The sequence below is a fragment of the Haemorhous mexicanus genome, chromosome 19 (assembly GCF_027477595.1).
Source record: "Haemorhous mexicanus isolate bHaeMex1 chromosome 19, bHaeMex1.pri, whole genome shotgun sequence".
In the NCBI taxonomy this organism is placed as follows: Eukaryota; Metazoa; Chordata; class Aves; order Passeriformes; family Fringillidae; genus Haemorhous; species Haemorhous mexicanus.
Genome location: NC_082359.1, coordinates 13801897 through 13817302, shown reverse-complemented (window position 1 = coordinate 13817302; position 15406 = coordinate 13801897). Strand labels below are relative to the sequence as shown.

The 15406-nt window shown below is 53.3% G+C and overlaps 1 protein-coding gene across 3 annotated transcripts in view; it reads right to left on the bottom strand.

Annotated features, from left to right (window-relative positions):
- ADGRD1 (adhesion G protein-coupled receptor D1) overlaps nt 1–13107 on the bottom strand; it is a 133913-nt gene extending 120806 nt beyond the window's left edge. The window contains exons 1-7 of one of the 3 annotated variants that reach the window (XM_059863167.1): nt 12603–13107; nt 12471–12507; nt 9518–9601; nt 5631–5726; nt 4165–4287; nt 2644–2823; nt 969–1217 (exon numbers count right to left, since the gene is read on the bottom strand). In XM_059863167.1, the coding sequence (XP_059719150.1) occupies nt 969–1217; nt 2644–2823; nt 4165–4287; nt 5631–5726; nt 9518–9601; nt 12471–12507; nt 12603–12671 (838 nt within the window). In that variant the 5' untranslated portion in view covers nt 12672–13107. The remainder of the gene's footprint in view (nt 1–968; nt 1218–2643; nt 2824–4164; nt 4288–5630; nt 5727–9517; nt 9602–12470; nt 12508–12602) is intronic. The other 2 variants (XM_059863169.1, XM_059863168.1) reach the window with 2 other exon arrangements.
- Nucleotides 13108–15406: the final 2299 nt, after the last annotated feature.

The window sequence follows — 15406 nt, the reverse complement described above, 5'->3', positions numbered from 1 at the left end:
CACTCACCCTCAGGGGCAGTGAAGTACCGGCGCACCTCACGTGGGCTCAGCACTGACCTGACCTTTGCTTGTGGCCTTTTTACAGTTGTACTTTAATCATGGAATAAATTCATTTATAATACAAACCATGAAAAGTGAGCAGCCGTTTCTCACAGGTGTCAGGAGGCACACCCAGCCCTGCCCAGCAGTCCCCACTCACCCACGGCAGCAGTGAAGTACCGGCACACCTCACGTGGGCTCAGCACCAACCTGACCTTTGCTTGTGGCCTTTTTACAAATGTACTTTAACTGTGGAATAAATTGTCCTTATCAATCAAATTGGCTAATTCATTTATAACACAAACCACGAAAAGTGAGCAGCCATTTCTCACAGGTGCCCTGCCCAGCAGTCCCCACTCACCCACAGTGGCAGTGAAGTACTGGCACACCTCGCGTGGGCTCAGCGCTGATCTGACCTTTGCTTGTGGCCTTTTTACAATTGTAATTTAATCATGGAATAAATTCATTTATAATACAAACCATGAAAAGTGAGCAGCCATTTCTCACAGGTGCCCTGCCCAGCAGTCCCCATGGCCAGCCTGGCCCCACTCACCCACGGCAGCAGTGAAGTACCGGCACACCTCGCGTGGGCTCAGCACCGACCTGACCTTTGCTTGTGGCCTTTTTACAAATGTACTTTAATTGTGGAATAAATTGTTCTTATCAATCAAATAGGCCAATTCATTTATAACACAAACCATGAAAAGTGATCAGCCATTTCTCACAGGTGCCCTGCCCAGCAGTCCCCACTCACCCACGGCAGCAGTGAAGTACTGGCGCACCTCGCGTGGGCTCAGCGCAGACCTGACCTTTGCTTGTGGCCTTTTTACAATTGTAATTTAATCATGGAATAAATTCATTTATAATACAAACCACGAAAAGTGATCAGCCACTTCTCACAGGTGCCCTGCCCAGCAGTCCCCACTCACCCACGGCAGCAGTGAAGTACTGGCGCACCTCGCGCGGGCTCAGCGCCCTCTCCCAGATCACAAACTCGTCGAAGGCGCCGCTGACGGAGCGCGGGGCCGCGCCCTCCGTGCCCAGCAGGTCGGGGCTGGCGTCCCCATAGTCGTAGAACACCTTCCCCTCGGGGTCCGTGGTGCTCAGCGTGCCGTTCACGTACACCTTCAGGCCTTCCCTCGAGCGCCAGGTGAACAGCACGTGCGTCCAGTAGGGACCTGCAAGGCAGCAGCAGGGAGAGACACACGGGGCTGGGGGCAGCTCCAGCCAGAGCCCCCAGAAGTGGGTCCAGTAGGGACCTGCAAGGCAGCAGCAGGGAGAGGCACACGGGGCTGGGGCAGCTCCAGCCAGAGCCCCCAGAAGTGGGTCCAGGAGGGACCTGCAAGGCAGCAGCAGGGAGAGGCACACGGGGCTGGGGGCAGCTCCCTCCAGAGTCCCCAGAGCTGGGTCCAGGAGGGACCTGCAAGGCAGCAGCAGGGAGAGGCACACGGGGCTGGGGGCAGCTCCATCCAGAGCAGCTCCATCCAAAGCCCCATCCAGGACTGGGTCCAACAAGGACTGCAAGAGGCACACCAGGCTGGGGGCAGCTCCATCCAGAGCTCCCTGTTGGACTCTCCCTGCCATGGAGCTGCCAGGGAGGGCCAATGGTGAGCCATGGAATGCTCTGCCCATTGATCCTCACCCCCCTGGGGAAGCCCATGCCTGGCAGCATGCCCTCAGCCTTGCCTGAACCTGGGCTCACTGCAGCTCCATAAATTGCCCCTGCTGAGTGCTGCTGGCCAGGATCTGAGGGCTCTTCACTCCTGCCTCAAACTCAGCCCAGCGAGAGCAGCACAGACTGCAAGAGCTGGAGAGCAAGCACAGAAACCACTCTAAAGTCCTCACCATTCCCTTGTCACGCCTGAGAGGCAGAAAACACAATATTCATTTTCACTTGGACTGGATAATCCACAAACGTGTGAATTATTCTTGCCATTTGCAGCTTTTCTCTTAAAATAAGATTTCTGAGCTGATTCATTTATGGAACTGCTACCATGAGTCCTGTTTAACAATGTTCAGGCAGCCAAATTAGGGCAAGAAAATATTTATTGAATGCCATTAGCGTTCCTGGAAGACCAGAATTTGTTCCAGTCAGCAGATATTAGTGCTCCCCAGCAAGGCACAGTTTAGACAGAAGCAGTGAGGTATGTGATATACCAAAATGTTTATTAATGCTATGGCCTGGCACAGGAAACCTGGCACTCGACAGAAACAGAATCACGAAGGCACCAAAGAGCAGCCAGAGAGTGACCAAATAAAGGCTGAACTCAGCAGAGAGCAGCTCTGGGGGGCCCTGGGAGCTGCCAGGGATGGAGCTGCACTCTTTGCTCCCACCCAGCCGTGCAGGGACCACGGCAGCCAGCAAGGACAGCCAGCCCTGCAGGCTGGACCCAAGGGCTGCTGGCCACGGCAAGGGCTGCACTGCCCATCTCTGCCTTCCTTCTGCCCTCCTCGCCCCTGCCCACAGCAGGAGAGCTCCGTGGCTGGCTTTGTACAGCCTCTTCCTCCTCTTTGCTGAAGCTGTGCTCTTCTCACCACCTCTCTCTCAGGAATAAAGCCAAATGCAACAAAGAAATCGGGGTTTTTAAAAGAGGGAACCTTTACCTGGTGGACTGAAGCTTGCTTTCCACTTCATCATGGCACTCCCCCGGGTGTAAAACTCCACAGAGCCCTCGCCTTCGTTTGAGCAGATCTTGAAACCACTGGAAACCACTCGGCCCCCAGAGGCAGGGAGAAGCTTGGCCTGCTGGTCTTGGGTCTTCCAGAAGAAGGAAAATGTGACCCCTGGGGAAAGCAAGGGAGAGGAGACTTGGCTGAAAAAACCGAGGGCAGCTGGAGATTTCCAGTGTGCAGGACAGGGGCAGGGAACGCCTCTGAGCGCAGATCATCCGGCACAAACCAGGACAGCACCTTCAAAATCACCCCCAGACCAACCCTCCCAGGGGAGCCCAGCCGCCCTGGTGCTTCCAAAGCTCAGGAGCAGCTCAAACACAAGCGATCCTATTCCAGGTTTCCAGCCAGCCTCCCCCCTGGAGGATGGCCCAAGGCCATGACAGCAAGAACATCCAATATCAGCAACGCTGCTGGAGCTCAGGGAAAGCAGAACTTGCTGTGGAACTTCCACTTCCCTGGAATTCTGCACCTCCAGAGAGTGGAACTTCCATGGAATCCTGCACCTCCAGAGAGCAGAACTTCCACTTCCCTGGAATTCTGCACCTCCAGAGAGTGGAACTTCCACTTCCATGGAATCCTGCACCTCCAGTGAGTGGAACTTCCACTTCCATGGAATTCTGCACCTCCAGTGAGTGGAACTTCCACTTCCATGGAATTCTGCACCTCCAGTGAGTGGAACTTCCACTTCCATGGAATTCTGCACCTCCAGAGAGCAGAACTTCCACTTCCATGGAATCCTGCACCTCCAGAGAGTGGAACTTCCACTTCCATGGAATCCTGCACCTCCAGTGAGTGGAACTTCCACTTCCATGGAATCCTGCACCTCCAGTGAGTGGAACTTCCACTTCCATGGAATTCTGCACCTCCAGAGAGTGGAACTTCCACTTCCATGGAATTCTGCACCTCCAGAGAGTGGAACTTCCACTTCCCTGGAATTCTGCACCTCCAGAGAGTGGAACTTCCACTTCTCTGGAATCCTGCACCTCCAGGGAGTGGAACTTCCACTTCCCTGGAATCCTGCACCTCCAGAGAGTGCCCTGGGAGAGCGAGCAGGGCAGTGTGTGCTGGGACTGTCGCACACACCTCCATCAGCCCTGGCACAGCTCTCACTCTGGGATCCCAGCCCCAGAGGAAGGAAATGGAACGAAGGGGTTTCAGCATCTGTGAGCTGGACAAACGGATTCAGACCTACAGATGTTCTCATCTCCAGAGACAAACAAAGCCCAGTCCTGCAAAGAGGCCACACTGAAGCTGAGCAGCTGGTGATCAGTTCTAGCTCTCCCTGCAGTTAGAAAAAACTAAATTTTCAGCAATCCACACTCAACTGCCTTAGAAGTCAATGAAGTGTCAAGCCTCATTTTTAGATTCCATTCCAAGGAGGAAAGAAACAATGACTGGGTAACATAATTTGGCAGCAAAAGAAAAGTCAGTCCCAGGGAAAGAGTTTCTCACCTTCGGGCCCACAAGCCTCTGGGTTGCTGATGCAGGAATTCCTGTAGCTTCCAAAGAAGAGAAAGGTGACTCCTTTCTTTTCAGTGACGTAAATCCCTTTGTTCACCATCCCCTCCACAATATCTAGGGCAAGAGCAAAATCCAGTTGAACATTCACACTGCAAAGCTTCCTGGAAACCTGAATTTAACAGCCTGCTACAGCCCAGAGGTCTGTCGGGGTCCAGCTGTGGGGCTTTGGTGCTCTCTGGGTTTGTTTTCCTCCGTGGTGCTTTTGCTCCAGTTTGCCAGATTTGGTGTGCTCAGTTCCTGTGTTTCTTTCCATTTGTCAGTGCTTTGTTGGATTTTTAAAGACCACACAGACACCTCTTTATTTCAAATTTGTAAATATTGCACTCCTGTGCCCTCAGCTCTGCGCTTAACTAGGACTGACAGAGCCCATACACCCAAAAATGACTGTTTTAAAGGAATCTGAGTAATCTCTGCACTTTGGAATGCCAGACCCTTCCTGGAGGTGCCTTACTGTGTTAGGCTGAGCCAGTAAAGAAATTCTTTCACCAATTAAAACATAACAAAACAGGATTCCTTTTTTCGTTTTTTGAAAGGGCAAGCTGGTGATCAAACTCCAGATTTCACTGAAAATAACCCAATGAAACATCCCTGACAAGGCCCACTCAAAGACATAAATAACAACAACAACAACAACAATAATAATAATTTAGTGGTAGTAATAATAATAGTAATAATAATAATTTTACCACACGAGCACTTAGACCCAAACCCAGAGTAATAATAATAATAATAATAATAATAATAAAAAATCCTTTTACCACACGAGCACTTGAACCCAAACCCAGAGTAATAATAATAGTAATAATAATAGTAATAATAATAGTAATAATAATAGTAATAATAATAGTAATAATAATAGTAATAATAATGTGGTAGTAATAATAATAATAATTTTACCACACGAGCACTTGAACCCAAACCCAGTGCAATAATAATAATAATAATAATAATAATAAATCCTTTTACCACACAAGCACTTGAACCCAAACCCAAATAATAATAATAATGATAATGATAATAATAATGATAATAATAATAATAATAATAATAATAATAATAATAATAATAATAAATCCTTTTACCACACGAGCACTTGGACCCAAACCCAAATAATAATAATAATAATAATAATAATAAATAATAATAATAATAAAAATCCTTTTACCACACAAGCACTTGAACCCAAACCCAAATAATAATAATAATAGTAATAATAGTAATAATAGAAATAATAATAATAATAATAATAATAATAATAATAATAATAATAATAATAATAATAACAAATCCTTTTACCACACGAGCACTGGAACCCAAACCAGAGCTCGCTCTGAACCCCAGGTCACAAGAACCATCCAGGCCTGACAAATGCAGAACAAAAAGCAGCAAATGCTCACCTACAGTTGCAGAGAAGTTAGAGTAGGCAGAGTCATTGGTATTTACAAAGGTAGAGGTATGGGGAGGAAGCACAGTGAAGTTGTGGATTCTTAGAGCTGGGTGGAACAACAAAAGAAAACAAGGAGATGAGCACACAGTGAACCAAGACCATCAGCAGTGAACTGGCCAGCCCACACCTCTCACACAGCACCTGCCCAGACCTGCCCTGGCTCCACCTGGCAGGGGAAGGCACAGCCCCTGGAGGAAGGTTTCCCCCGGTTCTGAGCAGGAAAACCTGCACAGATGTTTCACTGGAGGGGGAGACAGGGGCCAGGCTGTGCTCTTTGTGCCCGCAGAGCAGAGGGCACAAACCAAAACACCAGAAACTCCAGCCAAGTGTCAGAAAACCTCCAACCTCTCACATCTGACCGGAAGGTTTTATTCTCTGTTTGTTTTTCTCTGAGTTGGAAATTTAACAGTGTCTTGCACAGTGTAATTGTTTACCCTGGGCAGGCAAATAAAGCCTGATGAAAAGCCCATGAAAGCAGATGGAGAGACATTGATTTGGCGTTTAGACCAACTGAGCTCACAGCACAAAAAGACAAATGCTCTCAGGAAAAGAAAAACAGCACAAAAACCTCCAGATAAAAATGCATGGAAATCAGGGGGTCAGATGAAAAACCTGAGCACGGCCACTTTCTTTTTATTTGCTCTACTTTGTGCTGATTGTTTCCTTTCAATTGCTGCCAGGGCTGAGATTTCCAGAGCATTAATTTGCTGCCACGCTCTCAGCACACCAAGGCTTTGAGAGATACAAATCTGGCCTCACACACAATGACTGCAACAAATGAAATGGATTAACGTGACAGACAGATCGTGGTGCTTCCAGGGGTGCAGAGGAGACACGTGGAATGAAAATGATGGCATGATATGATGAGTGGGAAAACAAGGAAGGCTCTGCAATAAACAAGGAGTTGTGTAACCAGAATGGAGCCTGAACCAAGCAGATTGGCACCTGGAGTAGATTACAACAACAAAGAACGCTTTTCTTGCAGATCAAAGTGGAATATCAGGTAGAGGAAGCCTCTGCTGGAGGCAGCTGAAGTGATACCTGTGTCTGAGAAGGCACAGCACAACAAGGGGGAGCAATCTGAGCCCCCCAGGGCAGCACTGCCAGAGCTGCACTGCACAGACCAAACCTCTGGCTGCTCAGGTCCCCTGCAACTGAGACAAAATCCAGCCAATCTTTCCAGCAAAGTGCTGCAGCTGGCTCTTTTACAGATTTATCACCACGCTGCAAGGGGAACAAGAGAGATTGCTCCTGGGAGCCAGGCCCTCTCCTGCCAGTGAAGGCTGGCAGCACCAGGAACTTCCCCTGTTCTGCTTCCTCTCTTCCTAGGCACTCAAATATTCCTGGATTTTGCTGAAGTAAAATTAAACTAAATTTGAGGAACTATCTAACATCAATTGTCCTTTTCCAAGAGCTGTATTTTATACATATATTATTTTCAAAACAGCTTGGCTGTAACATGATTGCCAAGACATTGATAGATATGGAGCACCTCACCTCAATATATATATATATTTTTCTTTTTGAAACCACGTGGAGTGCAGGGTCAGAAAATTACTTTTACACACTTTCAGAGAACCTGTGTGGCAACTCCTGTAAGCCAAATTGTTATTCTCTTGCAGTCAGCAGGAATGCTGCCACCAGCTCTTAAGGGAAGCAGAATATTGCCCAGATCTATTCCTGGCCAGGCAATTCCACTCCCTTCAGAAACGCTGTGCAAAGAGGTCACAGACCAGGCTGAAACACCAGAACAGCTCTGCAATAAAGGGAGTTAGATATTCACAGATCAGAGACTGGCATTGCCATTTCTGGGCTGGGGAGGGCTGGGGAGCCCTGGGCATGCACAGCAGCACACCTGGAGCACATCTGGCCAAGGTGTCAGCAGGGCACAATCAGCTCCTGGGGGATTCCTGAAACTCAGGGGGGAGAGCCCAGCTCACTTCACACCCTGCAAGGACACAGCTCTGGGGGACCTGAGCCTCAGGGGGCAGAGCCCAGCTCCTTTCACACCCTGCAAGGACCTGAGCCTCAGAGGGGAGAGCTCAGCTCCTTACACACCCTGCAAGGACCTGAGCCTCAGGGGGCAGAGCCCAGCTCACTTCACACCCTGCAAGGACCTGAGCCTCAGGGGGCAGAGCCCAGCTCACTTCACACCCTGCAAGGACCTGAGCCTCAGAGGGGAGAGCTCAGCTCATTTCATACCCTGCAAGGACCTGAGCCTCAGAGGGGAGAGCCCAGCTCCTTTCACACCCTGCAAGGACCTGAGCCTCAGGGGGCAGAGCCCAGCTCACTTCACACCCTGCAAGGACCTGAGCCTCAGAGGGCAGAGCCCAGCTCACTTCACACCCTGCAAGGACCTGAGCCTCAGGGGGCAGAGCCCAGCTCCTTTCACACCCTGCAAGGACACAGCTCTGGGGAACCTGAGCCTCAGGGGGCAGAGCTCAGCTCACTTCACACCCTGCAAGGACCTGAGCCTCAGGGGGCAGAGCTCAGCTCACTTCACACCCTGCAAGGACCTGAGCCTCAGAGGGCAGAGCCCAGCTCCTTTCACACCCTGCAAGGACCTGAGCCTCAGAGGGGAGAGCCCAGCTCCTTTCACACCCTGCAAGGACCTGAGCCTCAGGGGGCAGAGCCCAGCTCCCTTCACACCCTGCAAGGACCTGAGCCTCAGGGGGCAGAGCCCAGCTCCTTTCACACCCTGCAAGGACCTGAGCCTCAGGGGGCAGAGCTCAGCTCCTTACACACCCTGCAAGGACCTGAGCCTCAGAGGGGAGAGCTCAGCTCATTTCATACCCTGCAAGGACCTGAGCCTCAGAGGGGAGAGCCCAGCTCCTTTCACACCCTGCAAGGACACAGCTCTGGGGAACCTGAGCCTCAGGGGGCAGAGCCCAGCTCCTTTCACACCCTGCAAGGACCTGAGCCTCAGGGGGCAGAGCCCAGCTCCTTTCACACCCTGCAAGGACCTGAGCCTCAGAGGGGAGAGCTCAGCTCCTTTCACACCCTGTGAGGACCTGAGCCTCAGGGGGCAGAGCCCAGCTCACTTCACACCCTGCAAGGACCTGAGCCTCAGAGGGGAGAGCCCAGCTCACTTCACACCCTGCAAGGACCTGAGCCTCAGAGGGGAGAGCTCAGCTCCTTTCACACCCTGCAAGGACCTGAGCCTCAGGGGGCAGAGCCCATCCCTGGGGAGGGAGGGACACCCCCGGAGCTCTGGGGGACACCAGGGGCTCCTGGGCTGCCCCTCCGGTCCTGGCAGCAGAAATGCCATCCCCTGGCCCACAGCTCACCCCGGCCATCAGGGACTGCTCTGCCTCTGCAAACCCCTCCTGGTTCTGCCCAGCTGGAGAAAGAATTCACCCTCTGTCAGCTCCTGCTGCAATGCTGCTCTCCAGGAGACTCCCACGGGCAGGTGGAAATGTGAGAGGTGTCCAGGTGAGAGCCTGCAGAGCTTTCTGCAGAACCACCTGAAGGTGCAGAAGTGCCTGGGGAGCTTGGGCATTGAACTCCTCCCAGAGTCACAGGAGACCTCTCCCTGCTGGCAGAGCCAGGGACCCCGAGAGCCCTGGGCACGCCGGGCATGTCCCAGACCAGCTGATAGCAGCGATCTCAACGTCCCCTTGCATCATAAACCTCTTCTCTTTGCAACCTCAGCAATGCACACCCAGCCCACAGAGCCTCCAAAAAGCCAGGAATCACAAATACAGCATCATTGGGGTGTCAGAGCCCTGCAAGAACATCAGCTGGGGGAAACCCCAGCCTCTGAGCACAGAAGTCACCCCCTGCTGCCCTCCTGCAGGCAGGCACGGAGCTGGGCCCCGGCTGGGAAGGATTCTCTACCTCCGCCGTTGTCCCGGAACTCGTGAATCCCATCCACGTCTTCCAGGGGCCAGTAGTGGGAGGCTGAGGCCAGGACTCTGAACCCTTTCAAGAAACACAGGTCAGGTTATTAAATGGAAGAGCAACAAGATGCGTAACAAGCCTGCACAGAAAATGACCATAAAGCAGGTGGAAAGGTTAAGGAAACCAAAATATTTCTGTAAATCACGTGTGGCCCAGAGCGAGGCCATAAATCAAAGCAGCAGAGTAGATTAAAGCCTTGTCACTGATTAACCACTGCAGAAACCCTGCTTCTAAATCCAGCTGATTCTCCTTCTGACTCACCCAAAACGTGCCCCAGACTGCCCAAAGCCCTGCTGGGGGCCGTGGCAGCGCCCACTGGAGCTGAGGAGTCACCCCAGAGTCACCCCAGAGTGTGCTGAGCTTCGGGGCAGGGGGACAGCCCAGAGCCCTGGGGGTGCACGGGGAGGGTCAGCCCCCCAGCACCCATCCCTGCCCCTGGGGCTCCTCCCAAGCACCCATCCCTGCTCTTGGGGCAGCCCCCAGCACCCATCCCTGCTCCTGAGGCACCCCCCAGCACCCATCCCTGCTCCTGAGGCACCCCCCAGCACACAGCCCTACCCTTGGGACACCCCCCAGCACCCATCCCTGCTCCCGGGGCACCAGAGGAGCTGCCAGAGCTCTGAGCAGCAGCAGGAGAGCCCCCAGCCCTTCCCCAGCCCCCCAGCCCCCCTTTGGGGCTGCTGGGAGCCCTCTGTTTCCCTGCAGTTCCCCCTCCCACAGGTGCACAAGCTGGCAAGGGCAGCACCTGCAGGTCTCCACTGGCATTTCTGTCTGCACAGGCTGCCTGACCAGAGCTTGAACAAGCTCTGGGACCTGGGCTCACCCAAACCCCATCAGGAGCAGGCTGCCCAAAACACCCCATTTTCTGTCAAGATAACAATTCTGTTAAGGGTGGAGCATTGCTAGTGTACAAAAACATGGCCTGTAATTTCTTACTGTCCTGCCTGCTGCAAGAACTCTTTATTCTCAAAACACTTCATTGAATCGGGTTGATGAAATAAATGTAGCATGTCCTACAGCTAAGAACGCCTGGGGGAGCTGAGACAGATACAGAAGTTTCTCCGTGGATGCACCATCACGGCATTTCATCCCACGGGGCTGCTGGGGCAGCACAGAGAGCAGCAGGGACAGAGGGACACGGGGCTTGTGCCACTGCACGTTTCTTGCTCTCTGCCCTGCACCATCCTCCAGCCCAAACAATCCCTGAGACTGGGCTGTGAAGCTGGCAGGAAAGTTTGCCAAACCCACTTCAGGAGCCAAACACTGCAAACCCTCCCCACACCTGGTGTGCAAACTACCCCTTTAGCCAGGGGCTGTGTGCTCAGCCCACACCTTTCTCCACCTGCAGATCAAACCCTTTTGCCTGTCTGATGCTTGCTCTGTCCTTCTCCTGTCCCGGACACACCAGCGCTCTGTATCGTGGCCAAGGAGGAGCAGAAACCTTGTTAAAGTGCCTAATGTAGCCCTGCAGAGCACTCTGATGGCCTCCATGCTCATGGGGCAGGTTCTGAGGTGTGGCACAGGTGGGAGCCTAACATTTCTTGTTTTATTTTGAGTGCAAAGCTGATAAAATTGCTAAACTTCACACGCAGCAATTGCAGGTCTGAGGAAACAGAACTCCAAGTTCTGCCTCTTGAGAGGGTACAAGAGCTGCTCAGACTTGCTTCCAAAGTCAGCCACACCAGAGATGTCCAACGAGTGATTCATGGCTGAATTCATTAATTCAGGATCTATTCTTAGCCCACCTCACTCAGGGTGTGCTGCTGTCAGAGAGGCCTTCCCTCAGGAAGGGAGCAGAGCACAGACAAGAGGGGGATGTCCCAGGGGATGGAAATGGGAGGGAATTGGGGCTCTGGGGCTCTCCACCTGCTCTGGCTGCCTGGAGGGCAGAGAAGGGCACAGCTGGCACTGAGGGCACGAGGGCACTGCAGCCTCGGGGCACAGGCACCCCAGCAAGCACACACAACAGAATCCAAAGATTCCAGGCACCCCCAGCTCAGCTGAGACCTCTGGATGAAGAGCCCCTGGCCCTGAACTCAAAATCCTTTCAGAGCAGTGACCCTGCTCAGGCTCCAAACCCTGCACCCCACTCAGGGCAGCAGGGTCTCCCCTTCTGCCCCCCCAGCCAGAGGCCACAGCCCCTCGATTTTAGGGAACAGGACTCTTTCTCCTGGCTTTGAGCAAAGGTGGAGCAGAAGCCATTGATTACTCCTTCAACAGACGTGGCCTCTCCCCATCCCCTGCCTTTTACTTGAGAATAATTACATGTGGTTAAGGCTGAAAAAAGCAACCCAGGGCTGGCAGAGCAGCAAAACTGTACTTGCACACCACCATGAGGCTTGAGGTTAAACTATTTATATAAACAGAACTCTGCAGTCGCACACACAAACCCTTCTGAGCTCCCAGGGAGTTTTTTTGCATTGGAAACAGATGAGAAATCCCTAATCTGCTCTGTGACTGATTTAAACCCAAGTGTGAGGCTGGGAGGAGGGGAGAGGGCTGGAAGCCACGCCAGGGAGCTGCAAAGTGTCCAAACTGGCACAGCCAAGTGCTCACTGCTGAACCAAAAATGCTGAACATGGGGGGAAGGAAAAGAGTCTGGGCAGAGATCTGGTTCAGAAACTGACACTCAGCAAAGTGAGGATAAACAAGTGCACCTAGGACACATGTCAAACACACGGCATCCTTCTCCAAACGTGTTTGTGTCCAGAATGTTCCGTGGCTGGGGGGCTGAATTCGCCACGCCTGACACTTTGGGCCAGCTCATCTTTAACACAGGCTGGCACCCAGCTTCTCTGGGGCTGCTGAGGAAATAAAACCCCACAAACTGCGAGAAGAGCCCGTAAATCCTCAAGCACATTGCACAAACGGGAAGCAGAGCGTTCCTTACCTGGGTGTTTGGGGAGCTGGGAATGGTTCCCGTACACCTGCACAGAAAACATCACACCGTGAGACAGGTGAGGCTAAACCTGCTGCGAGGAGCCCGAGCACCCCTCAGTGCTGAGCGGGTTCAGAACATTACCTGACATTTCTGCTGAAATAAAATCAGCAACGAATAATGGCAACAGAGCAGCGACAGCAAACTCTCCATGGTCCATGGAAGCTTAAAAGGACAGCGGAACCCAAACTCCGGCAAGATCCCAATCACAAGTTTTCCTCTGCGACTCTGGGTATCACAAAGGACATTTTCCAAGCAGGCTCAAAAGGTCCATTCCTTCAGTGCCGGCAAAATATCCTTCCAGACCCTGCAGGCGTTGTTTCCTTGCTTCACCCCTCGGAATCTTCATTTAACTCCGAGTTAACTCCCGGGACAGGAGGAAAACTCCCAGAAAGGCGCACCGAGCCCGGGGCTGCGCTGTGCCGCGGAGAGCAGCCAACGCTTCTACTGCAGCGTGAGCCAAAAAGAAAAGATCGGCTCTGCAACTTCTGCCCGCGACCCTGGGAAACTCCCGGTCCGCTCCCAGGCGGGACAGACGGGCTGGAACGGGCTGGAACGGGCTAGAACGGGCAGAAATGGGCAGAAATGGGCAGAAAAGATCGGCTCTGCAACGTCTGCCCGCGCTCCGGGGCGCTGCCCGCGACACGGGAAACTCCCGGTCCGCTCCCAGGCGGGACAGACGGGCTGGAACGGGCTGGAACGGGCTAGAACGGGCAGAAATGGGCAGAAATGGGCAGAAAAGATCGGCTCTGCAACGTCTGCCCGCGCTCCGGGGCGCTGCCCGCGACACGGGAAACTCCCGGTCCGCTCCCAGGCGGGACAGACGGGCTGGAACGGGCTGGAACGGGCTGAAATGGTCCGAAACGGGGAGAAAAGATCGGCTCTGCAACTTCTGCCGGCGCTCTCCGCTCCCCGCGGCTCCGCTCGCTCCGGGGCGCTGCCCGTGACCCGGGAAACTCCCGGTCCGCTCCCAGGAGGGCCCAAATGATCCGAAATGATCCGAACCGGACTGAAGCGGTCCGAAATGGTCCGAAACGGGCAGAGAAGATCGGCTCTGCAACTTTCTGCCCGCGCTCTCCGCTCCGCGCGGCTCCGCTCGCTCCGGGGCGCTGCCTCAGTGACCCCGGGAAACTCCCGGTCCGCTCCCAGGCGGGACAGACGGGCTGGAATGGACCGAGGCGGGCTGAAGTGGGCTGGAATGAGCCGGAATGAGCCGAAAGGAGCGGCGGAGTCCCGCCCGTCCCGCTCCTCCAGCCCGCACCCTGCGGTGATGTCAGCGCTGCCCGCCAGCTCCGTCCCACTCTGCCGGTTCCTATTCCTGTCCATTCCTCTCCATTTCTCTCCATTTTTATCCACTCCTGTCCCCGTCCCGCCGCTCGGGGCAGCCTCAGCCCCGCAGGGAGGGGCGCCCCCCAAAATCCGCACCTGGGGGCGATCACGGCCACGCCCAGCTCAAACCCCTCCGCCACCTGGCACCTGTTTGTGGAACAACAACAAACGCCGGCCGTGCTCCTGTCCGAAGCAAGCTCCAAAAGCGCTGATGGAAATCCCACGGCGGATTGGGATGGAAATCCCGGGGATTGGGTTTACTTCATCTCTGCCAAGCGGGGGACACTGAGGCGTTCCTCATCTCCCCGGATTCCTCGGAGCTGCACAAAGCTGGGAAAAATCTTCTGTAGCTGCTGCTTTGCGTCTCGTTTTAATAAAAATAATTCCGTGCAAGCGTTTTATGAGTCTCCCCATTAGACTCCGTGTCACAAATGTTAACCAGCATCTGCCGTGCAGAGGAAACAGAACAGCTGGAACGAGCTGGCACTCCTGATTTTATCTGCCCTTCTGTGGCAGAGCCTTGCTCTCAGCTCTCTCAAAGCCTTTTCAGCCAAACAAACTGAAAGAATAATATTTTAAACCAAATTCGATAAGCTTTCCACCCCTGTTAACTTCTTCCCTGCATTTCCCTATCGACACTCTGCACCTGCACCTGCACCTGTCCTGCACCTGCACCTGTCCTGCACCTGCACCTGTCCTGCACCTGCACCTCTTGATTCTCCTGTATGGAGATGTTCTGCACCTGTTCTGTTCCCTGCATGGAGCTGTCCTGTACCTGTACCTGTTCTCTACCCACACCTGTTCTGTCCCCTGTATGGAGCTGTCCTGTACCTGTACCTGTACCTGTACCTGTTCTCTACCCACACCTGTTCTGTCCCCTGTCTGGAGCTGTCCTGTACCTGTTCTCTACCCACACCTGCTCTGTCCCCTGTCTGGAGCTGTCCTGTACCTGTACCTGTACCTGTTCTCTACCCACACCTGTTCTGTTCCCTGTATGGAGATGTCCTGTACCTGTACCTGTTCTCTACCCACACCTGCTCTGTCCCCTGTCTGGAGCTGTCCTGTACCTGTACCTGTTCTCTACCCACACCTGCTCTGTCCCCTTCCTGGAGATGTCCTGTACCTGTACCTGTACCTGTACCTGTACCTGTTCTCTACCCACACCTGCTCTGTCCCCTTCCTGGAGATGTCCTGTACCTGTACCTGTACCTGTACCTGTACCTGTTCTCTACCCACACCTGCTCTGTCCCCTTCCTGGAGCTGTCCTGTACCTGTACCTGTACCTGTTCTCTACCCACACCTGTTCTGTTCCCTTTCTGGAGATGTCCTGTACCTGTACCTGTACCTGTACCTGTTCTCTACCCCCACCTGCTCTGTCCCCTGCTGGACATGGCACAGCCCCTCACACTGCAGGGTGCTCCGAGGTTACCCAGGCTCAGTGCTGCAAGATTGCAGCGTTGCAGTGAAATGGGATTTTTGTTTGCAGTCCTGATTTAGGGCCCATAAAAGCAGGATTTTGAAAATTCTGAATTTTTGAATTGCAGTTCCTCCAGAAATCG